At 38.2% G+C, this 25,221-nt stretch overlaps 1 protein-coding gene across 2 annotated transcripts in view; it reads right to left on the reverse strand.

The window, feature by feature from the left end:
* SLIT3 (slit guidance ligand 3) overlaps positions 1–25,221 on the reverse strand; it is a 658,792-nt gene that overhangs the window by 580,663 nt on the left and 52,908 nt on the right. For both annotated transcript variants that reach the window (XM_063447449.1, XM_063447448.1), the window contains exons 2-3: positions 5,089–5,160; positions 3,135–3,206 (exon numbers count right to left, since the gene is read on the reverse strand). In XM_063447449.1, coding sequence (XP_063303519.1) covers positions 3,135–3,206; positions 5,089–5,160 — 144 coding nt within the window. The remainder of the gene's footprint in view (positions 1–3,134; positions 3,207–5,088; positions 5,161–25,221) is intronic.

Raw genomic sequence — 25,221 nt, forward strand, 5'->3', positions numbered from 1 at the left:
CGGCGGCTTGCTCGATATGCTGCCGGGTGAGATGCCCCTCCTGCGCCCATCTTAGACACCGGTCTGCAGACCAGATATTATGGCTGCCGGACAACTATACAAACACACACTTCATTCACTATACAAACACACATACACACACACACACACACACGTATACATGTGTGTCTGTGTATCTATATGTCTGTATCTGTATGTGTGTTGGTATATAGATATAGGTGTGTGTATGTGTATCTGTATGTGTGTCTGTGTATCGGTTTGTGTGTCTGTGTTTGTATCAGTGTGTCTATCTGTATGTGCATCTGTGCCTGTGTGTCTCTCTCTGTGTGTCTGTATGTGTGTTTGTCAGTGTTTGTCTGTATCTGTGTATGACTGTTTCTGTGTAACTGCATGTGTGTACCTATGTGTCTGTGTATGTGTGCCAGCATGTGCATATGTGAGTATATGTGCATTTTGCCTACACTACACACAAATACAACCCGGCATCCAAATGTCAACACTACATAAAAACACACCACCATATTAAAAAAACACACTACAGAAAAATGCACGCCTACATTCAAATGCCAATACGTGTAAACACACCAGTACATTCACTCACGCATACTCCATACAAAAACATGCTTACATTCAAACACACAAACACTGCTCGGTGCTAAATACATTAAAAACATTTGCAGTGTTTTTTTTACATTTTTAAGCTAGGATCCGCTCCGGGTGCCAAATGCTCCAGTTACGACCCTGCGTTAAGGTAACAGTGCACCCAGTAGCCTGCTGAAATCATAACTTGTACATTAAGATGAAGTTGTTATGGGGAATGGAGTGTCCCTTTAATCTTCCACAGCCCCATATATATTCCCCCAACACAGCCCTATACACATTCCCAGTCCACAGCCTCATACACATTCCTGCACCACAGACTCCATACACATTACCCCTCCTCACAGGCGCCTTACACATTAATCCTATACAGTCCCCATAAACATTATCCTTTAACAGCTTCCATCTACAGTTCCCTTGCACACCCTTGAGTATCCTCCCTCCACAGCCACATATACATTAATTCTCCACAGTCCCCTTGCCCATATCTGCATATATCCCCATCACTGCGTCAAATACATCCTCCACATGCACCAACTGCACTCAAAAGCCCCATATACACATTCCCCTTCCACAGTTACCATATACATAACACCTCCACACCCCTCCACAGCTTCCTCAACAGCTCCCTTACACACACCTCAACAGTTCCCTTATAAACACCCAATCCACAGCCCCCTGCACATACACTCTCTATTGCATCCAATAGCTCTTCCACAAGCACCAGCTCAGGCTTTGAGGATAGAGTGGCTCAGAAACAGCTCCTGGGACCAGCCCCATCACTGAAGCTCCGGCACGTGATTGCACAGTGCCAGAACTTCAAAATACATTCTAAGCTGGGGAAGCACTGAGCATAATAACTTTGTATAAATTTAATTGATGAACTGTATACCTACTTTTGGGTCACCCTGTATATAAAATGTGACGTGACAGCAGATAAGAACCATTCGACCCATCTAGTCTGCCCAATTCTCCTAACACTCTCATTCATTAGTCCCTGGCCTCATCTCACAGCTAGGATAGCCTTATGCACATCCCACGCATGCTTAAACACCCTCACTGTGCCAACCTCTACCACTTCAGCTGGAAGGCTATTCCATGCATCCACTACCCTCTCAGTAAAGTAATAATTCCTGATATTATTTTTAAACCTTGGCCCCTCTAATTTAAGACTATGTTCTCCTGTTGTGGTAGTTTTTTCTTCTTTTAAATATGGTCTCCTCCTTTACTGTGTTGATTCCCTTTATGTATTTAAATGTCTCTATCATATCCCCCCCTGACTTGTCTTTCCTCCAAGCTATACATGTTAAGTTCCTTTAATCATTCCTTGTAAGTTTTATCCTGCAATCCATGAAATATGTTCCCCCAACTAGCCGCCTTAGTCCTTATAACTGTTTGCCTGACTGTGTACTGCATGAAATCATTAAACCTCCAACACGGTTTCATACAGTGTTTCAGTGTTTTCATACACTATTTACATCCTACCTGTTAGGTGACTGATAATGGACACGGGGCTAGTAGTTTACATAAGGACAATAAGCACTTTCCAAGAGCCCACTCCCTGCTGCTGACGTTCCTGCGTTATGACCATAGATTGTTTTACTGCTAAATGAGAGCACTCCCACAGCTGGGAACACCTTATTCATAAATTATTATAAATCACACATATATGTTAAAGTGACAGTGGATGTTGCCTTTCTTTAGCTATTGTTTTGGAATTCAAGATATTTTGTGAGTGACAGGTACACCAATAAGCAAAATATTTCTACATTATGCACAATAGCAAAAGAGAGGGTGGAACAACACCCAGCCAAATCCAATCCAATCCAAACTACTTAGATCATCTTGATTAAAAAAAAAAAAAAAAAAAAAAAAATTGTTGCAAACTATGGATATTCATCAGGATAACATAAACAAACAAATAACTTTCAATATTTGATACTTTGGCAATTTGTTTCTGATGTTATTTCATTCTTCTGTCAAGCTGTATTGGCTTTGTGCTTAACCACTCTGCTCACCCTGGTGGCTACTTGGTTATTTTCTACATAGTCCTGTTTGCGTTGCACAGGACGGTTTTGTGTACTATTTCTATGGTGGGGTCTCTCTTTCATGCTACGCATGTACTGCCCGAGTATTTAAAGGAATTATTTGTTTGTTTAGGTTATCCTGCCCGAAACACTAATGTACCTGTATTTTTGAGAACAAAAATTTGTGTGAATTAAATAAGTCCACTGAGTGCACTTCTTTGTGGAATATTATATTAGTTGGCTGGAGGTGCATCTTGGTGAGTGAATTGTATATAATTTATCTTTGTCTTCTGTAGTATGTGTTTTGTGTAATGAATCAATTTTTCGCTGTAATAGTTTGAAACATATTTGGCTTACTTTATTTAGCCATTTAGTGTGGCACTGTATAAATAAAATGATGATCTATTTGCAATCTAGAAAGAATAAGGAAAATACAGTCATTTTTGAAATGATATCGCACATTTATTTAATAATCATGTCATACGGACAAGATCAAGTAATACTTACATCCGTTCCAGTTGTTTTAGATCTTGAAATGCCCCTCTCTCTATGATGCTAATTTGGTTATCTTCCAAATGCCTGCAACCAGACATAAGTCTAATTACTCACATATTAAATAACAAAAATTAGTGTGTGATGAATTTAAAGGCATAGCAATTAAATGAGTTACAGACCATTAAAGTGTATGGGATGGTGGGTTTACATTTTTTACAAATCTAAAAATATTATATTAAAAATTAGAGTCTATTTTAAGTCACTTTGATAATATAAAGTATTATTGTTACTTCTATGTTGCCTGAGCATTTTTATGTCAGATCTTTATTCTGGTAAATAATGCCGTATTGAATCTAATGCGCACATCAATTTTTGAAACCTGGAAGCCAATTTGCTCATAAAGTCAGCCTGGCATGGTATATAGATATATATAATTGCTGTTTCAGCCCACCCCTCTGCAGCTGTCCCTGCTTAGGAAAACTACCCCAAGCAGAATCAATCAATCTCACCTATTATGCTGTTACTTTTGGATGCAATGCCACTGCATTTGTTAGATTCAACTTACATGCTACTACTAGCTGGGGTGAAATTTGCAGGTGCAAAATTTGCAACACAACAAAGATGCAAGGTACAACTTTACTGTACACAGAAAACAAGTCTTGCATCCCTGTCACAGCGATGCAAATTTCGCCCTGGCATATTTGGTCCCCCGAATGTAATGCACCATCGAATATACTGCCCATACTGGAAACTTTACTTTGTCAAAAAAGATGCACATTAGATTCCAGTAAATATGGTATATCTAGGCCTCAGAGAGCTCTGCCTTTTGTGACCCCTGTTTTCTAGGTTATAGTGATTAGGCTGAAGTGATATTAACGTGACAAAACAATTGATAAGATTGCCTAGGCACAAGCTTGAGATGACATTTTTGGAGACAGATCAGAGAATTTGCTTGCTTATAGTGTTATATGCTTGATTATAGTTATCGACAATACTCCCTGTTTGCAGTGTCTACTGAATATGACAGTGTTTTAATCAGAGCCAGACCACCCATTCAGTATCCAAAGTGTATGGGATGTTGAGACAAGAGGGGTTAGGAGAGTCGAAATACCAGAGACCAGTTTGAAATTCTGCGGGTTTAAACACACACAGGGTTTTTTACTTAAGTAAGAATTCAAAGTGGATTTCAAATGTAAGTCCAGTGTAGCCAAACTGAAAGCTTAGTTGACTTATATATTTCCAGTATTCTGACCTTACATTTGAAATTAATTTTAAATTTCCCTGTGTGTGTTTAAACCCACACAGAGGAAAGGGTGTGCACATGCAGGGACACGTATTTGAGAAAGGGGTTTGGTGATGGGTAAGGAACTATAAGTGAAGGGGAAAGTGTCTGGGAGGAGAGTAATAAAAGGGTAGTTAGACAGGGTAGAAGATATAAGTAGGGAAACATTCTCAAGGAAACCCAGATGTGGAGTATTCAGGTATCATGATCTAAGCCAATAGTTGGAAAGAAAGATTAGTAAGACAGAACTGAAAAATTGTTAAAAAAAAAAGTTTGCTTAAATAATATAAACTAGACTTATAAATGTGTAATTCAATTATATGAAAGGCTATCTATAAGGTCCTTCAGCCACATTCCCAAAATCAAAATATCCCTGTTCAGCCGTTTGTGACATTAGCAGTGTTAATTGTATATGTTTGTATTGCTTCTTGTGTCAGTGCATAGATTTTGGAAATGATTTGCTAAGTATTTTTTTTTAATGAATTGAAAATTCCAATGCAAGGTTTAGGTCTCACTATTCTTCCCTAAATTTGTTAGTTCAATTGTCCACTTGTGTCCGCTTACCATAATGCTCTCTAAGGCAATTTCAATGTAATGTGTTTAAGCAAAGTGTTCATGGTCCTTTTTTTTCCATGTGCTATCATTTAATAACTCCATACTGAAAAAAATGCATTGTAAACTTACAGCACTCGAAGGTTTTTCAGGCCAGCAAAATCTGTTTTTGTGATCCTCGTAATGTTATTCTTGTCAAGATCCCTGAAATAGATAGAAAATGCAGGATAAATAAATATATAATAAAATGTTACTTTTTGTACAATCAAATTACTGCCTAGCCATTTCCCCTGGCATGTGTATACATTCTCTTAAACAGATCACAAAATAGCATACAAACATTATTTTGTAGGAACATTTAGGCAATTCTCTAGGAGTGTGCATGTAGGAACAAATGATTTCACAGTGGATTTCCTGGCAAAGTAACTTTAAAGAAGGTAATTAGTGTATCAGTATGAAATGGACAGCCACAGTAGATAATAACAGTGTTATTTGACACAGTGCTGATGATGCTGTACTGCTAACTTCCGAGGTATAATCCCAACCGCATAACGTTTACAAGCAAACAAGATTATATTGAGGGAGCCAACTTGTTTTCTTGATGATAATGAATATTTGAATATGAATAACATGCTCATATCTAAAGGATATAACCAGAATATTTTAAAACAACAAAAAAATAGAATTATTCTCATCTGTAACAGGGACAAACAGGGACAATCCAGGTTGAAGATAACACCAATTTTGTAACGTACTATATAGCAAAATATAAATAAATAAAAAAGATACCACCTTTAAAATTACAGTATGTGCAGTAAATCCCCAGTGAGTTCTGCACAGATTAGAAAGTAGTTGCCATCTGTCAACCAACCATATCCTTCTCGTTTTCTATACTAAGCACAGGCTTATGTTTTAAGAAGTTCACAAAATGTGAATGAAACTGCAGCCCAAGCTGTTAGCAGCCACACGGTAACTGCTCTCAGCTTACCAACAGCTCCAGTCACTGTTTTCTGAGAATATCTATAGATGACACAGGAATGCAGCTACTGCTCAAGCTTCATCACAGGAACCTGTGCTGTGGACCCTGTTAGAGGAAGCAGAGACTTATATAGTATTCACCCAAATAACAGACAAAAGTACAAGTAACAGATTGGACAGGTGAGGTTTAAAAAGTTGTGGCATTTTTTTTTTGTGTGTGCAAATCTCTGCAGTTATTGGTGTCTGTTTGCAGGGACTCTCTTTCAATGGATATCCTTGCACTATCATTCATGCAAGGAACACACGTTTCTCTACTATATGTTAATATGCCTCATTTGGAAACACAAGAAAAAACAGATAAACAAAATAGACCAAAAAACAAACTAACATTATAAAACATACATCGCTGTTAAACTTCAAAGTTGAGGGACATTTTAATTGTTTTTATTTATTTTCTATAATGATAGTGCCATTGGCGGAAATGTAGCCATATGAAATAAAAGTACATGGGAAAAGGCTCCAGGAACATAAGATTATCCAGAAAGAAATGTGTAGAGACCTAACCCTGTGATTACAGCCTTAGGGTAGCAACAGGCTGCGTTCCAGGTACCGCAGCTACAATTTTACCCAACTTGGCTTCCTCTGTCTTTCTGAAGCTCAACTTAAAGAATTAAAAATTGTATCTGATAATAGTTTACAATGTAAATGTGCTAATATGTTGTGCTTATCTTCTTTTTGAGACTATGAACACAGAGTCATGTTGAGAAATCTGTAGTGTTAATTTTGAAAGTGATCTTAACAAAAGGAGCTACAGATGCTTCTGATGCAGTTCTTAAACTTTCAGAATCTAGCTGCTCCACAAGAAATGTCAGAGAATGTCTAAAAGCAACAGAGGACTGTTGGAAAGAAAAACACCTCTGGTTACAAAATTCACAACTAATTGCACTGCATTATTGAATTGCTCACACATGGAAACCACATCTATATATAATAGAAAGCCAGAAACATCTTTTTATCTATCTATCCATTTACAGACTTGGAAAACGAATCCTTATAATTTCATAATATTACTTTTTCCTCAAGAATGTTCCCTGCAGCAGGAGAACGATTTAAAGGAACACTCCAGCACTATAAATAAATATTTGTATTTTAACACTAGAGCATAGTCTTATAAGATTCTGGGCCCCTCATTCATCTAAAAATAAAGTCGCTACTTATCTCTAATACAGTCACGAGATGGGCTCTTTGCTGCAGCTATGGTATACTCCTGGGAGATACTCACTTGTGAGAATTTCCTGGGCAAATCCAATGGTTCTCATAGAGCACATGAACAACAGTTGCAGCACTGTATCAATAGAATGTGTCCCATAGAGAAGCAAGGATTCTACTGTTTGAGTGCTTGATCAAAGCAGATATGAGGGATACTTATAGACAAAGTGAGGCAGTTGATTGATTGATTGATTGATTGATTGTGCCTTAGCACATTTATAGAAGTGATGGTTTATAAAATATGCCAAAGTGTACCCCCATTTTACACATAAAGCACATCAGTAAGTTGCTTTAAGTGATAACAGTGTACATTTAAAAAGATTGTTTGCGGGGGCAGGGCTTGACCGCCATACTGATCAGTCGCACAAGTCGAACAGAGCACAAGCTCCACAAAAATCTCTCTCAAATCACAATTTGGAAGGAGCTGCCCACCCTTCCTGAAACGGTGCTAACACAAAGCACATTCTGGGCACAACAGATGCTGATCCTGAATCCTGCTGCCCTCAGATTCTGAGAAGCTACGGCCTCCTGCTTGTTCTGACCTGGCATGGTCCCGCGGTGGGAGTAGTAGTCGATCTCTACACCCTTTGGACCAGTGGGGGATATCCCAGTCCCCACTGGGAAAGCTTCTTCCCTCAACACCCCACATGGTCCACATAGAACCGAGCAACATAATCAAGATGGCTGCCTCGTCGGAGTCTCTACTCTTTCAAGTGGATCTGGATAGCCAGAGAAGGAAAGCCCTCTTAACACCAGATTTGACGCAATATGTGAGAAATTCTCTCTCCAAATTGCTAGCCGAACTTCAATACGTAAAGCTCCGGCGGCTCAGAAGTCCCACGCTGCAGGCTCTGCAAACTGTCCCTCTCCTGGGCTGGAGGCCCATTCGGAGTTACCTCCCAGTCACAGTCCATATACCCGGAGGGTCATCCATGTAGCCACGAGCCTGTACGCTCCAGATCTCTCCACTTGGAAGTGGAGGACCCAAGGGGTCTCAAGGGGGTTGAAGCCTGTGGCACAACAGCCTAATTCTTGACAACCAGGGGTACTCAAGCAAATCCATGCCGGTAATGAGAGGGAGACAGAGCGCAGAAAACCTGCTCGCTCACTATGCCTGCCGACAGTGGGAATTGGTTAAAGCTACATTCATTGGATTTGGAAGGTTCATCTATGGCATGATTGATCCATAAGGCCTAGGATTATTTATGATGACCTGTTGTCTTTTAGTTTTACTGTCTTTCTTTTCTTAGGCTTATTGTGTCTCATAGACCTTAACTGCAGTTCCAGTGGTAATTTACTATGCAATATGTCTTAAGTATAATTATTAAAGTATTCCTTGCCTGCATTCTCTAACATATAAAATGTACTATTTTCTCTGCCATGTCATTGATTGCTATTGAATTGCTTGCATCTGCTGTTGTGGCGCTACAAGATAGTTTGCATTGTTCTAAAAAAGTAGCAATCAGCATAGACACTACACTTTTATAACTTTTAGTCACTATTTCCCTCTACATTTTAAGGAAGGAAGCTGATCCTTCAAACAGTTGATCCTTCAAACATCCCCTTCTAGCATGAATAGGGCTAAGAATGTAAGAAAGGCTAGAAAGTTTGTAGTGGTTATTATTAAAAGAGGGTGATCTGTCGCTCTGATCATGTCCGGACAATTTTCTGTCTCCCGGGTACTCGGGGGTGGCATGTTGCTGACAGAGTGGATGGATTATTGGGAAGGGCTGAGGATAACCTGGCTGTCATGGTTCATATTGGTACCAATGACAAAGTCAAAGGAAAATGGAGGGTCCTAAAGAATGAGTTCAGATAATTAGGAAGTAAACTGAAGAAACGGATATCCAAGGTAGTATTTTCAGAAATATTACCTGTGCCATTTGCTGCAGTAGAAATGCAGCAGGAGATTAGAGGGGTCAATGCGTGGCTGAAATCTTGGTATAGGAAGGAGGATTTTGGCTTAGTGGAGCACTGGGCAGATTTTGCAAATGGCTACAATCTTTATAGTCATAATGAATTGCACCTAAACTGAAGAGGGTCTGCTGTGCTGGGAAATAAGATGGCTAGAAGGTTGGAGGAGATGTTAAACAGGTGGGAAATTGGGAGATAGGACAGAAAGGAGATGGGATTTTGCACAGCACAAAGGGGGTGGATGATGGCAAGATCAGAACAAAGGATGAATGTAATAGTTATAAATATTCACATAATGTACAAGTGACTCATGATATTATTAAGTGTATGCACACTAAAGCAAAACCAAAAATATATAAAAAAATTTAAAAAAAAATGTAGGTACACTGAAATCAGCAATGGATGTGTTAGTTATAAAGATCAGAAAAGGCAGAAAATGTAAATAACTATTTTTCCTCAGTATATTTTAAGGAGGAACCTATGGAAAGAAATATGCACATGATTGCAAAACACTTGTGAAAAATTGTGATTGGATGACTCAAGACAAGGTAAAGAAAGTTAATGTAAAAAAACTTTTGGGGCCTGACAGTATTCACCCACCAGTACTTAAGAAGCTAAGTGTGCAAATAAGTGAACCTCTGTTTTTGTTTTCTTTAATTTGACAATTTTTATTAAGATAAACATGTGGGTGGCATTTACATATATAAACCCTATGAACTTGGCACAGAAATTGTAGAGGAAAATAATTGACCCTGCTGTTAGCTGAAAACAATAATTTATATGGCTAATAAGAGGAAAATAATTGACCCTGCTGTTAGCTGAAAACAATAATTTATATGGCTAATATGTCTCCTTTGCAGACTGAGATAATTATATCGCAATACATAGTACATTACATGATACAGTGCCCAGGACACTGAGCTGGTTTAATGGTAAAACAAACCATTACACTGGGGTTTTCTTCTACACAACCCATTTTCTCCCAATGTAGGAGATATTTTGTTTGTATGCGGAAGGATAGGCCAAATTAGTTTTATAAGATTTTTTCCTAGATACCATAGATATCACCTTTTCTGTTGAAGCTATGTTAGTTGATTTCCAAAGTTGTTCTATTAGGCACAGGAATGAGATAAGCACATGGAAAAAGATCACTTTGTACTCAATGGGAGTGCTATCTGGGAATGGGAAGGAATCTGGGTAGACAAGAATCATTCAGGTGTAAAGGGACATTTTATACAGTATCTTCCTGCTCAATTCTATGGGATGTGCAGTGAGAAACCACAATAAAATAATTTTTTCCCTGGTTCTGATGAGTGCCTGCAGCCCTTCTGATATACATTGATATGTTAAAGTGGTTGTAAATATATAAACAGATTAGCTTAGCATTACAAACCAGAGTTATATCTATCCCAATACACATTTCCTTCTTTCACACATAAAAAATAAAAGTGTATTCCATTAGAACTGGTTCTATAAATGACAGTCACTATGTAACACACCAGCTACCTTGTCAGTATTATTGCTGTATCCATTTGACTTGAAGAAAAATCTGATTGAATTACTGGTTTTACAAGTGCAGCTAATGCAGCATAAATTCTGCAAATCATATGTGCAAAATCATATGTTTGTATGCTTAATTGAATCTATGAAATTCTAATGGAAATCCACTGAACCATTGCGTGACCACCTTTATGTTACAAACTATAGCCTAATTTGGCATTTTGTTTTTTTATTGTCAATTTTGAAAATACGCTTAATTTCTCTTTGTCCCTGAAGGCTTGATGAATGCTGAAAAAGGGATGTTGTAAGAATTTAAAGCTTCTTTGAACAGTGCTAGTCTGAGATTACAATCAGTGGCCTTACAAATAGGCTGATTGTTTCAAAGGTATTAAGATTCACATGTACTGGATCTTAACTTGAATAGCATTGACCAATCCCCACTCACCTTTGGCACTACAGCTGCTCTAGACTGCATTTCCCATGAGGCTTAGCCATGGCGAACATAAAATGTATTCCACCTGACATAAGTGTGCTTCCTTCACATGTGAAACAACTTTGAGCACTACACAATATAAAAGTATGCTTAAACATTTAACATTCTGAGAGATATTGTTTTAATTTAAGAGTTTGTGTTCAAGAGGGCATTTTAGCTATGGAAATGTTTTTACAGATTTTGTAAAATCTGCAGATCTTTACAACTTTCACATTTTTGTTTTCATAAGTGCATTTAGTGTTCTTAGTTTGGATTTGAGAGCCTTGTGTAAATATACTGGGATAGGATGATGGAAAACAGTATCACTTAGTGAAGTTACATGGAATGCCAGCTCTGTGGAAATAGGAAAAAAACGAGCAGCAGATTGTAATGATTTCATCAAGAATATAAACAGGAATTAAAGGCATGGGCAGGCTGTGTATCTAATACAAACACAATGTTACGTTTAGAATGTTTTGCGGAAGTAAATACAAATTAGTACTCAGATATTGCAGAATAACAACTCATTGTGTGCCCAGTTTTGTAATAAGCATATCATTCATTAAAGGCACACATGTAATATAGCCTTGATATTGCATACTTGCCATTTTGTTTTTAATCCAGAGTGAAAATCCAGATTTCGAGCCCCTGATACATCATCCTGTGTTTTTGATGACACAAGAAAAAAGTCCCCAGTACGAATAGTATAGTTATAACAATAACTCTTCATTATGCAAAGCATTGCTGCCCATGCAATAACACACTCCAGCAGTGCTCTACATATAGTCAGAATACGATTTATCAGAATGCCCTGCAAGGTTGATTGACAAATATATTCACATACACAGTGGGGTTTCACAACCCATTTGATTCATGCCCTCTCTACCCTGCCTCCTTCCATCCAGGGTAAGGCATTTCCTTTATGTAAGATCTGCATGAATTTTAACTGGTGGCTACTCAAAAGGACAACAGTTGGGCCACAAGGACATCCAGAAAAAAACCAAACAAGGATTCAAAGCTACATCTTGGGCAGATATAGCATAAGAGAGAATCTGATGTACAAACCAGGGCCATATTTAACTGGAGGCAGGGAAGGGCACCTAATGTCTGCTAGGGGTACTAACCCTGGTACTATAAAAGTGCAAAACAGGCAAAACTATTTTATGTTTCTTCCAGAGGTGCATTCAGCAGCCTTGTGATACAAATATGGCCCTGTTTGTAGCTCTTCAACATTTGAATATGGGAAGATTAATGTAAAAGTTAACATATTAAATTGAGTTCTGTTCCAATTCATTCCAGGTTCATTTTGTACAACAGCTGTTACTCTTAAATTACGTAATGCAGATTAAATGCTTACCTCTTCCCTAACAGACCTGCTTTTGGTTATTGACATTGCCCAATTTTACACTCATCCATTTCTAATTAAATGTTGCCAGTGTAACAGGTAGTCTGACACCTTGTGCTTCAGTATTCATATCACAGGCCATTATACACAAGAACTGTAGTTTTGCTTGTGAGCGTCTCTGCGAGTGACAAGCAGCAGTGCCAATATGAAGACTGACAATAATTTTATCTTTTGATGACCCCATGCATTCAGTGCAAAGTCACATGCTCCATTGGGATATCACATTTACTGCAGAATACTAAATTGATGATATTCGGATGTTTACTTGGCACAGAAAGATGGATAGGAACTCTGAATGAATGGCTGCACTAAGTACCACTATGTCTATATGTTAGTTAAACAAATATAAAAGAATGGATATCATCTATCTCTCCTTAAATCCACTATCTGAGGTCATAAAATAGATGGGATGTGGAAACAAAAACATCTCATGAAATAAATCCTGAGAACAGGTTGTGCTCAGATACAGTTGATTTGCAGCAAATCTTGCATCCTTTTCAGTGCCAAGACTTGTGGAATACACTAAAGTAATCTTCATACCCTGGAACCCAAAATGTTAGAGAGGCAATCTCAAAACCATAACTTTTATAGCCTGCTGTAGTGGTTATGGTGCCAGCAGTCTTCTGGCACTGTCCACCTGTTTTGACCCAAATTTGACCCAAACCAAGGGTCTTACATGTGACTCTGGCCAGGTCTCTTGTTTGCTATATTGCTAATGTGGAACTTATACCATTAGTAATATCTATTTAATCCATAAATGCATGTCATTGATTGGCTGAGAGAGCCAGATGACATGCTCTGCCTATCTTACATATCCTTCAAATTTCATGCATATTCCTAAAGAACATCTTAAAAGCTTTGTGGAGACCAATGGGCACTCCAGACACTTGGATTTAAAAAGTAGCTCTCTACAAAACAATGTATGTTCCAAAAGCAAATTACAGATTTTCTGTTTACTGAAGTAGCAAAAATATATGCACAATTAGATGAAAGTTAGTTTACAAAATTTACTTTGTGATTACTGTTCAAATTCTTAATTCCTGTGCCTAACATGGTTTAGTAATTATTGATGAAAGGATGTTTGTTTATCTGTGCGGTTATAAAAGCCCATCATTTTATACCCCATCATTCCTCCCCACAGAGCGGTTACTTGGAATAATCAGATCATTTGCGTTCTATAATTGATTCCTCCCAGTATGGCCACAGCATATCACAGCACCAACGAGTCCCTGCTTTGAAATCTGTGCACTCATTGTAACAGAAAATATAGGATTGGAACATGTGTGCTTTATGTTAATATGGGCAAATAAAATATTATGAGATTACATGATCAGCTACACACTCTTTCCTTTCTTTATTCTCTGAGATGATGTGAAGAAAAAAAAGTCATAATATCCTATACAGGCCATAACCAGAAAGTGACACCTTGCAGAGTCACCTTGTCACCTTGCAAGTGCAGCAGCTTTTTCAATAAAGCACATAAATGTCTGATTTGTCTTAGTCACCTGTTCATAAATTGACAATTTGTTTTGATATATTAGGTTCCCATGACTCTATAGTATACTGAAATGTTTAGCTCTGAGTTTATCATCAAGTCCACAATTTCCTCTAATATCCCAGGTTTAGCTGCATATCCAAAGTTCCACTTCCAAACAGTGTTTATGTTATGGTTTACAAAAAAATAAATCTGAAAATGAATCAGGTGAAGGCTGAAAGGGGCACGCCAAATAACACGCTTGCTAAGGAGACGTTAGCAGTTTAAACATAATTACCCATGTCTAATACATTTGAAAATGCTGTCAATCACCCCTACATTGAACCTATTACACATCACTAATGGGAGCTAATTCTTATGCTGTAAGAGAAGTCACATGATAATCATGTTGAATACAGCAGAAGGTTTACACTGTATAATGCTTTATTGTCAATCATACAGATACCTGGTATATATTATTAACTGTACTATATTAAACAGTATTTCATAGAAAAGAAGCACACGCTGTTGAAGGTCCATTTTTTTTTTAAAACTTAACATAATATGAAAGTGGTCAGGTTACTCCGATGTCCTCGATAGATAGAACTCGCGTTTGTCTCCCTAGAGTATCATGTTATCGTCTCCTCCCATTGTCATCCAAAACTTTCACTTATAGTTTTATGCCAGTCAAAGACACGCTGTCCTACTTTTTGTAATGGTTCCTGTGCTGTCTCATCCAAGGAAATGATACATTACACTAAATGGCTAACTCACTAAGCAGTGCATTGCAGCAAATTGACATCTAAATTTCTGTCCTAATAGTCAATTTGAAATTTTACCAATCTACCTATAATGGCCTAAATTTTAGTAATTTAGTGAATACACTGCACGGCATATTTCAAAATCATTTTAGCATTTATTATCTTGTGTGTCAATTTTCCTTAAAATGTTAGTTTTTGGTAAGAATGAGCAAACCACAAAGGAAACAGACTCTCTAATATTTCTTTCATTGGTACATGCAGTGAAACCACAAGACCCAATTTTCAGGGATTTTCATTAATTTATCCCACAAGCTGTGGTTTGTGAGGTGATAAACCAGCCCACATTATCTTTCACTAAAGTTTGTTTATACATATGTTTATTTAAAAGATACAAGTGTTCTGTTTTAAACATTCTTTCCAGTATTATGGTAACTAGACAGGCAAAAACATATAGAGGTAAGTGTGCTGTGGGAACAGGTAGCAAACGATAATTAAAGTTACAATTTTATTTTATGAATGTTACTAAGGACGTGCAATGTCAAAATCCTATCATTCTATGAGAGAAGCTCCTTAATGTTTATCAATTTCCTCAGTTACTTTAAGAAGTCAATGTTAAAACGTTTTAACATGTATAGCCACTCTAAATGTATTACTCTTACTTCCAAAGTGAATTTTAAATGTAATACAATTAGAATATTATTGTAACGTTTATGATGCTGAGAGTACCTTAACCAATTCTCATCACTGAGAGTGGCTTACAACTACAGTGTTTATTAAAAACCACTGCAGTTATAAGACAACCCCAGAGCAATCAATCAGGAAATATGAAATATTGGCTGCATATTTTAATTTTGTCCAAGGTGTGTGTGCACTGCTCACACAAGAACATAGCTGAGCATATGTGTGGTCACTGGCTCTGCTGCTCACAGAGCAACACTATTTGCAGCCTTGATTTCTTCCATTTAAGAGCTGGAAACCATCTGTAAACACACACAGCAAGGTGAGTCTTTCAAGAGGGGATAATATTGCACCCACTTGCTATCCCTGAGCTTGTCAAAGCTCTACTTCACGTGAGTGCAACATTCCGTCATAGATTTCAAATATACCATACTTGTGTTACAAGGAATTTTTAGCTGTGATGTAAGTTGGAATATTTGCTGTGTAACATTCAGAAATATATTCATTCATTTCAGTAATATAATTTCCTACAGTCTCACTGCTCAGTTTTCTGCCATTTAATAGTTGAATCCCGTTTTTATTTTTATGTAGTCTTAGCTACACCTGTGACTCACAAAGCTTCCTAGAAAAAAACCTAGTTTCCAAAAAGTTATATATATCTATAGTTAATACAATGTTAAACACAAATCTGCACACCAGTCAAGCCATAAGACTTGCTTTTCCCACAGAAATGTTACAACCGCAAAGGATTCTGGGTGGGCATATGCAAATTAGTTTAACAGAGAATAAATTTTTTGCCTCATTCCATTCTAAACATGGATTCCTTTTAATCTGTGTTTGTAGTATACAACTGCTTGGAACACAATTTAGGAAAAGATGCAAAACCAGTGAACCACTCATGTATATATGTGTGTGTATGGAGGCTGTGTGAGTCAGGGGAGTTGTGGCTATGGCTGCATATACAAAGTGATTTAACAATACAGGAAGTGTGTAAGGAGTGATGATCTATGCCATCACATACCTCCTAGTATATCAAATAGGCTTTGAGGAATACTTTTACTTTATCAGTGTGAGTGTGGATATGGATAAGGATGGGTTCGTTCTGAAAAATGTTAGGCAACGTACTATTAGCAGTCTATGTAACTAAAATGTAATTTAATGCAAGGGCAATGTATTTACACAGACTCATTTTAAACATATTGCTTGTAGTCTAAAGACACACCGCTATGAGTATTATTGATATTGAGCTATGTTATGCACTCAGACACACTATGAGATATGGATATGGAACTTCTAGAAAGGAGGGAAAGAGTTTTGGGCCCAAAATATGGACTGTGCATCCTTAATAGGGATACTTAGTAGGTTTGAAATTATAACACCTTGTTTCATCAAGATTATATTGAATTGAACTGCATTACTTTCTGTTCCAATCTATAGTCAAAGCTAACAAAGCAAATCATTCCATCTTAGCAAAGGTATTATTGGGACAAGACAGTAATGAAAGTATACTATCGCATCTGTCTTTCATGAGGTTAAACATTTTCAAGTGTGTATACTTGTTGGTATAATAAAGAGTATGTTTATATGCATACATCATTGCTAGATAATTATACTGCTTTTCAGTCATGGAGCCTCAGTGAAGCTCATCTAAAGTAAATTCTGGAAGTTATTAACAAATAAGTTTTCATATAAAAGGAAAGACTTTCTTTTGTGGTCGAAAAGTTTAGGTTTCAGAAAAAAAAAGGTTCCTGGATCTCATTACGAAAATATTTGGTCTTGCATACAAAAATAAATAAAACTGATCCTTTACTTTGTGAACAAAAATGCTCTGTTTAGCAGAATAAAAAAAATAGACTTATCAAATCAACTGATTGGGATTTTCTAATATTAGCTAGAAGAAAATAAATATTACTTTTCCTCGCACAAAGCATTGCTTACTTACGGAGTGTAAAAAACAATGTCTACAATTTAAATAATACATAAAATATCTGTTATGCTTTTTGAACAACTGTTCACATTTTTAAATGGAGCTGACAGCTGAAGAATTACTTCTAAATTATAATAATTATGACAAACACATAGTGGCATTATGTAGGAAAAAGAAGCTAATGTTCTAAAAAGAGTATAAATCGAATGATGTCTCACTTCAGGTAATCATTAATAAAGAAATATGACAAAATGGTGAAATTACTTCCCTACTCCTAAGGGATACTACAGAAACAATCTTTTAAGGAACACTGCAGTGATAGGAATACAAAAACAATACAAACATGTATTCCTGTCACTATAGTTATGAAAGCACATTTTAGGCCCCTGGCCCCCTGTTAGCTAGGTAAAAATGTGATTTACTCACCTTTCTTCCAGCGCTGAGCAGATCCGTGCTGGCTGGCCCTGCCTAAAATCATCAATACAACCCAATGCTTTCCCATAAGAAAGCATTGGAAGGCTATTGTACATGTGCGGCAATCAGCATCAATCGATGCCTCTCTACGGGGAGCGTTCATCGCATCCACGCAGAGTTTGGAGACGCTGAGCATTAGTACCGCACATTGTGCAGCACTGACCCAGAGAGAATCTCTAGTATCTCTCTGAGTTACTGCCACTAGAGGTGTTGCTAGGCGTTGCTTATATCTGAAAAGGCTATACCATAAGATTGTAAATTTGTTTGGTAAGGGCGATTTTCACCTACTGTTCCCGAATGTCATACATGTTTTGTAATAATTAAATGTTTGTTTTGTTTACTTATTGTACAGAACTGCGGAATATGACGGTGCTATATAAATAATTGAAATTGTATGCAGCCTTGCCATTATGAACACTCCATTTTCATAATCTTTAAAGAATAATCTGTAATTACACAGTTATTCTGTCACTGGTTATTAATGGGCTAATGCAAGAAGACCATAAAACATGGAAAGTATAAGATATACATGCATAATGTGCCTTGAATAAAAGGAAGAACTGCTGCAGCACTAACACATGGCTCTGTTGGTAGGCCTAAAATCCAGAATCACTTTACATGCAGATCATTAGTGACCTTTCGTGACCTTTAGATCTTAAAACTTAAAGGAGCACTCCACTCTGAATTGCATATGTATATAGAGTATCTCTTTAAAATGTTTTTTTTTTTTATCTTGTGTTTATTTAAATTTGTGTGTTGATTACAACGGTCATTATAAATATGATGATAGAGCATCAAATAAATAGGATACAGAAAAGAAAAAACAGGGGGAGGGGGGGAACATACCATAGCATTTTTTGCCACGTACATATACAATTATAAACATTAGCATCATATACTGTATCGTTTATCTCTCTTACATTTAATGTAGTCCCCCCCCCCCAAAAAAAAAGAAAGAAAGAAAAAAGGTCTATGTGACAGTGTTTATAATTAAAGGACCACTATAGTGCCAAGAAAACATACTCTTTTCCTGGCACTATAGGGTCTATAGGTCCCCCCCACCCTTAGGCTCTAGGGTGAGGAAGGGGTTAAACACATACCTTTTCTCCACCGCAGGGCTCCCTCGGCGGTGGGTACTCACCGCCTCATTTCCCCGTCATCGGATAAATGCGCATGCGCGGCATGAGCCGCGCGCGCGCGCATTCAGCCAGTTCACAGGAAAGCATTCTCAATGCTTTCCTATGGACGCTGGCGTCTCCTCACTGTGAAAATCACAGTGAGAAGCGCGGAAGCGCCTCTAGCGGCTGTCAATGAGACAGCCACTAGAGGCTGGATTAACCCATAGGTAAACATAGCAGTTTCTCTGAAACTGCTATGTTTACAGCAGAAAGGGTTAATCCTAGATGGACCTGGCACCCAGACCACTTCATTAAGCTGAAGTGGTCTGGGTGCCTATAGTGGTCCTTTAACACATACTGATCTCTTATCTCCAGCCACTGATGCCATCTTCGTTTGTATAATTCCTCTCTACCCTTTACTCTGCTTGACATTTTTTCATAAAAACTAAAGGAATCAAATCTGCTCAAAACCTCTGATATTGTAGGTGCTTGTGTTTGTTTCCATTTATGAGCGATGGTAATTTTTGTCGCTGTTTTAAACTATACCCCCAATAACTACATACATAAAAATGTGCATGCATGTATTCATTAGGGGTATATCTACTAAACTGTGGGGATTTTTTCTCTTCCCCCTCCCCAAGTATGTAGTGGTCCTTTAAAACAACGTTTTAGAAGTCTTGAAGGTAATAAAAATATGCTGGTTTTAAAGTGTTTCTTATTTACAGGGGATATGATATGATATGTCAGTCCATACACATTTATTTATAGTTTGAGCAATTATATGCATTATAAAGCTATGTCTCACACCTACTTGAACAACTATGTCTGCTTTAATCAATAAATAGTGATGGATGGCTCATTGTGTAAACCAAACTAAAACAAACAAATAGAAAGCAGCCTTTACCTGTTGGTACAGTAGGGTTTAGTGTGTCGTCGCTACCACAGCCCAACCCCTCAAAAAAATACTATATTTTAGTAGCTAAACAGTTGAAGTGAAAGCAGTGTAAGTCAAAAGAGCCAACGTTTGCATAGATTTTATTTAAAAAATCACAATGAGCAACACAATTATGTCCTTATATAAGGTTTTATAAACACAAGGATACTCTATAATGGGAATTGTGTATTACGGGAAAATAGAGACATCATAATAAACCACAAGACAAGACTGGACAAGACAAGGGGTTTTAATTGTCTCTCACACCATGAGATGGCATGTTTTCCTAATATACTCTTCACCATTATCAGGGTTATTTACTAAAATAAGAATACAAAGAGTGTGGCGGAACCAACCTCGCCACTGGGAAGCCTGTTTGCCCGCCTCCTGCCTGCTGACTATGGCCCCTGGGAGATTTGACCCTTTAAATACAGGATTTGGACATGTTGTATTGTATTATGCTGCTACTGGCCCTTTAAGAACCATCAGGGGACATACTGTGGAGTTACTGGGTGGATACCATTTCATGTATCAGAGGCACATGGTGAGAACAATGGATGAAGCACATGGTGAGAACAATGGATGGCGGCCATTTTAACTCACAGACACTGTTGTGACTTTTCTACACGGTGCCATCTCGCCGGTATTTGGTGCACAAAGACATCGTGCAGTAGTTTTAAACTATACAACAGGGGACACATTATACAGTAATCATTTTTTATATAATCTGTATATGTTCTGCGGAATCTGTATTAAACTGTATCTTCCAAACTACGGAACGGATCTGGGTTAATTTTGGATATGTGGTTCACCCAGATCCCCCGGTTATATGGGGTTATTGCATGTTTGGGGATCCCTGTGATATGTTTTATAAAACTGTATTTCTCTATCTGTGATAATTATATTACCCATTGTGTTCAGTAATCATATCACAGGCAGAGGGGAGGATTTTGTGTGGGAGTGTCTGTGTTTATTGTACGTATTGATTGGTTGTTCTGTAAAACCCTGGATTGGGAATAAAAGAGGCTGTATGTGCCAGTACAGTCAGTTCTGCTTGACCTCAAAACGAAGTGTCTTCTCATTATTGGGGGAATTGGATTGTATGCTGATTGCCAGGAGTGTAAGCTGATTGTATGCTTTTCTTGTTCAGCTGTTTACAGCATTCATATGCTTGAGAGCATTCATATGCTTCTCCGGTTCGGTGGTTGTGGTGTCTGCTGCAGTGCTTGGAGTCCACAGGAAGCGCTAGGAGCATCCTTCAATGGAGGTACCCAGTCGGGGTGCCTGTTGATCTGTTACAAAGAGAATCTAAATTTTAAAGCCAGAGTAGCCGAACTAGAAACATTCTCAGTCAACTATGCTTTGAGTTTAGCTAGTTTCAACTTTAATATGAAATTCGGTTTGAATTCACCTTGAATTCTCACTTCAGTGAATAACCCTGCATATATATCTTTTATTTTGTGCCTTTTTTTTTTTTTAAGGAACAGGGTTAGTGTTTAAATTACTTTTAGGATTCATCTAATCTTAGGTCAACTGGCAATTCAAGTTCTGGTTTGCCCTAATATTGTTGGGAGATACCATCATGTGTGGTGCCTGCTGATTGCCAGGAGATGGCTGATTTAAAATGTCAGCAGCTGAACATAGCAAGACTAACATGTCCCAGAAAAGGTGTACAGAACTTGAAATCTTAATAAATGATATCAGTTTAATTTATTTAAGTTTATTAGAACCATTAAAGGGACACAGCAAACCCCTAAAGCACTTCAGCTTGCTCGATTCCTTTATGTGTAAAGAGAGGGTCCTCTTTCTTTCATTTTGGAAAAAGTGCAGATTTCATTAGAAATTGACACTTTTATAAATTATACCGGCTACACCCCCTGCCTTTTCAAGCAGATAACAAGTCCTGATACTTCTTGGTGTGGTTAGCTTACTAGCACTAAACCCAAGAAGCAGGCAACGGACCAGAGCACCTGCCTCTCAAAGACTTCTCATTGAGCTGCATTGGGAAGTCTGTGATTGAACAACCATAGAAAGTCTGGGTGGAGATTGAAGGGGAGGGCTTGCAAAGGCAGCAGACTCGTATTGTAAAGTATTATACTACTCACTGTAATATATCAGTATGTTTTGTACCCTTATAAAAAATTAGTTTATTTTAGTTAATGCACAGTGCATAACTGTAGTAAACTCCTAGACACCTGCATTAAGAGAACAATAACTGGCTTTAATTGACAAAAAGCATACCACTGCTAAAGACAACAGAAAAGAAAACTACAAGGTTACATATGTAAAAAATATCAGCTAGTGTGGACAATCGAGAAAGCAAGAAGAAATGGCTCATTAAAGAAGGACAATGCACAAATAATTCTATAGATAATGTACCTCACCTCTCCTATAAATCTGGCTGTTTGTTGTGGGTACAAAACAAACATTTACAATACTTAGCACAGACCCCAGACAGTACATCAACCACATATAAGTAGAGCCAGTAGAGCAGGGCTTTACAAATCCCAGAAATTTCGCCCTGGCATCTGGGATTTGTCAGCCCTTTACCCTTTACTGGCTGGGCAAACAATGGGGCCGGGGAGCATGGAGCCGGCCGGCTCATGGAGCGTAGTAGCTGGCCAGCCGCCCACCCTGGGCTGCATGGAGGCGGCAGGCTGGGGCAGCTCGCCAGGGAGCAGTAGTCTACCTGCAGCTCCTCTCTGCTCCCTCGCGCTATATAGTGATGCTGGGAGCCGGAATATGACATCATTCCAGCCCTGGCATCAGTAAGATTACTGCTCCCTCGTGCGCAGGAACAGAGCAGCCCCACTGGACCCAAGGGAAAAATCCACTCAGCTCTCCCAAAGGTAGGGAGGCTGGGTGGATTAACCCCTTAAGGACACATGACGTGTGTGACACGTCATGATTCCCTTTTATTCCAGAAGTTTGGTCCTTAAGGGGTTAAAATGTAAAAAATAAATTTGTGAGAGTGTGAGAAAATGTGTGTATGTCAGTGTGTGCATGTCTCTGTCAGTGTGTACATGTCCTGTCAGTGTGTGTGTGTGTGTCTGTCAGTGTCTGCATGTCTCTGTCAGTGTGTGTGTGTCTCTATCAGTGTGTGCGTGTATGTCTCTTTCAGTGTCTGCGTGTATGACTCTTTCAGTGTCTGCGTGTATGTCTGTCAGTGTTTGTGTGTGTGTGTGTGTATGTCCCTGTGAGTGAGTGTGTGTCAGTGTATGTTTGCCTCTGTCCGTGTGTGTGTGTGTGTGTGTGTGTGTGTGTATGTCTGTCTCTGTCAGTGTGCGTGTGTGTATGTCTGTCAGTGTTTGTGTATGTCTGTCAGTGTTTGTGTGTGCCTGTCAGATTGTATGTGTCTGTTTAGGTACCTACCCCCCTCCAATCACATGAGAGGTGTTTTTACTCACCTTTCTTCCAATGCTGTGCCGATTTCGCTGCAGCTTGTACTGCTTGTCTTAATAGGCAGCAAAGTAAACACTGCCTTTTCTCTGAAAATGCTGCGTTTACATTGAAAAGGCTACAGGGACAGGCTATAGGTACCAGAACAACTACATTAATCTGTAGTGGTTCTGGTGACTATAGTTTCCCTTAAAAAAAACTGGTTCCTAACTTTTTTAGCTGGCTCCTAGATTCCAAACAAATTTGTCAAACCCTGCAGTAGAGAGTGTGTGAGAGGCTGTGTGCAAGCTTTACTGAATACCTTCTATGCTTGTGTATTTTCCATCTTAAGGCACGTTAGCAAGAGTTATACGAAGAGTTCAAATTTTAGTGGTACGACCATCATCACATGGGTTTTCTACCTCCAACTTTGACAAATTAGACTTTTTTTTATATTGTTGAACTCAAGATTTTTAATCAGACAATTCTCCAATGCTTCATGATGGTTTATTTTTATTCTGTGATTGCAGAGAAAAATATCCCTTTTTGACATTTTAAAAATGTGCCCCTTCTAGACTCATGATATCTGGCACATAATAAGCAAATATTTGAAATTTAAACATCTCCCAGATATACACTGAAGGTTTTCTACATTCTTTCCAATCCATATTTCCCAAGTAAACACATTTATGCTTTCATATTTTGCAGCCGGTGGAAATCATTAAAATTACATGTTAAAAAAAATTATGTTAAAATAGTACTTTAAGCACTACAGCTCACTGTCCCCCAGTTTGCTTCAAACTGTCTGAGAGATTTGCCAAAAACTGGGATCTCCAAGTACCTAATGTACCAAAGTACCTAACCACTTTTCTGTGGCTTTTTATACATAAGTTAATATTAGCCAATCTGGAATTAGACAGCAATGAGTGGCCAAGAGTGGTGGATTTGTGCCACCCAAAGTTGTGAGGGTTAATGTGGATGAACGCTTCTGGATAAACTAAGACATTGCTGAGGGACCAGGCTGTAAGAAGCATCATGAAAAGTGGAGTTTTATCCAGTCACTGAGTTTGACACAAAATGGTGGCTTCTGGAGACTCTTTGTGCCATAGGCACTTCAATGAGCTTTAGGTTTAGTTTTTTTTGTAATTGTTTATTTTTGCAGTGCATGGAAAATTCACAGTAAAGCAATTGTCTGCACCATGTAATAGTAGAGTAACAACATAAGAAAAGAGAATGCATGACAGAATACGTGCACTAATCTTTTAGTATACATTGTTATAAAGGTAAATCAGGCAAATTTTCATGTTGGTCAATCCTGTCCTCATGCTGGCCATAACCAATGCTACATAAACTTATAGTGAGAAAAAGGACATAAGGCGGATTTTGTATATGAAAAAATGGAATGTGAAAACACTTGTTAAATACAGAACATTTGTTCTCAGATGCAGGTGATCTATATTATGGTAGCTATCAAACAAAAGCAGTGAGGCCATATTACTAGATGCTATATTTCTCCTAGAGAGGTGAAGGATTAGGCCTTTGAGCCTAAAACCAATCAATAACGTAAAGAAAAATGAAAGAAAAGCTACCAAAATAAATTATGGGAGCTAAAAATGTGTGCAACTGAGATGGTAAATGCAGGGCCGGTGCAAGGATTTTTGGCTACACAGGCGAAGATGAATTTTGCCGCCCCCCCACACACAAATAAGATGTATCTTTAGCGGTGTCTCATATCCAGCCTTTTGAAATCCCCATGTAGTGTATTGTACCCCCCTTTAGTGTGTCTTACACCCCCTTGTATGTCTCTTACAACCCCCATGTGTATCTCCTCCCCCCCCCCCCAACCCCTTTGTGTGTCTTTCTTTCCCACAGCCCTTTTCTGTGGGTCTCTCCCCTCAGCCTGTTTTTTGTGTGTCCCTCTTCCCCTCAGGCTCCTTTGTGTAACTTTTCCCTCCCAAGCCATATAGACATAGATATATAGCT

The sequence above is a fragment of the Pelobates fuscus genome, chromosome 3, assembly GCF_036172605.1.
Source record: "Pelobates fuscus isolate aPelFus1 chromosome 3, aPelFus1.pri, whole genome shotgun sequence".
In the NCBI taxonomy this organism is placed as follows: domain Eukaryota; kingdom Metazoa; phylum Chordata; class Amphibia; order Anura; family Pelobatidae; genus Pelobates; species Pelobates fuscus.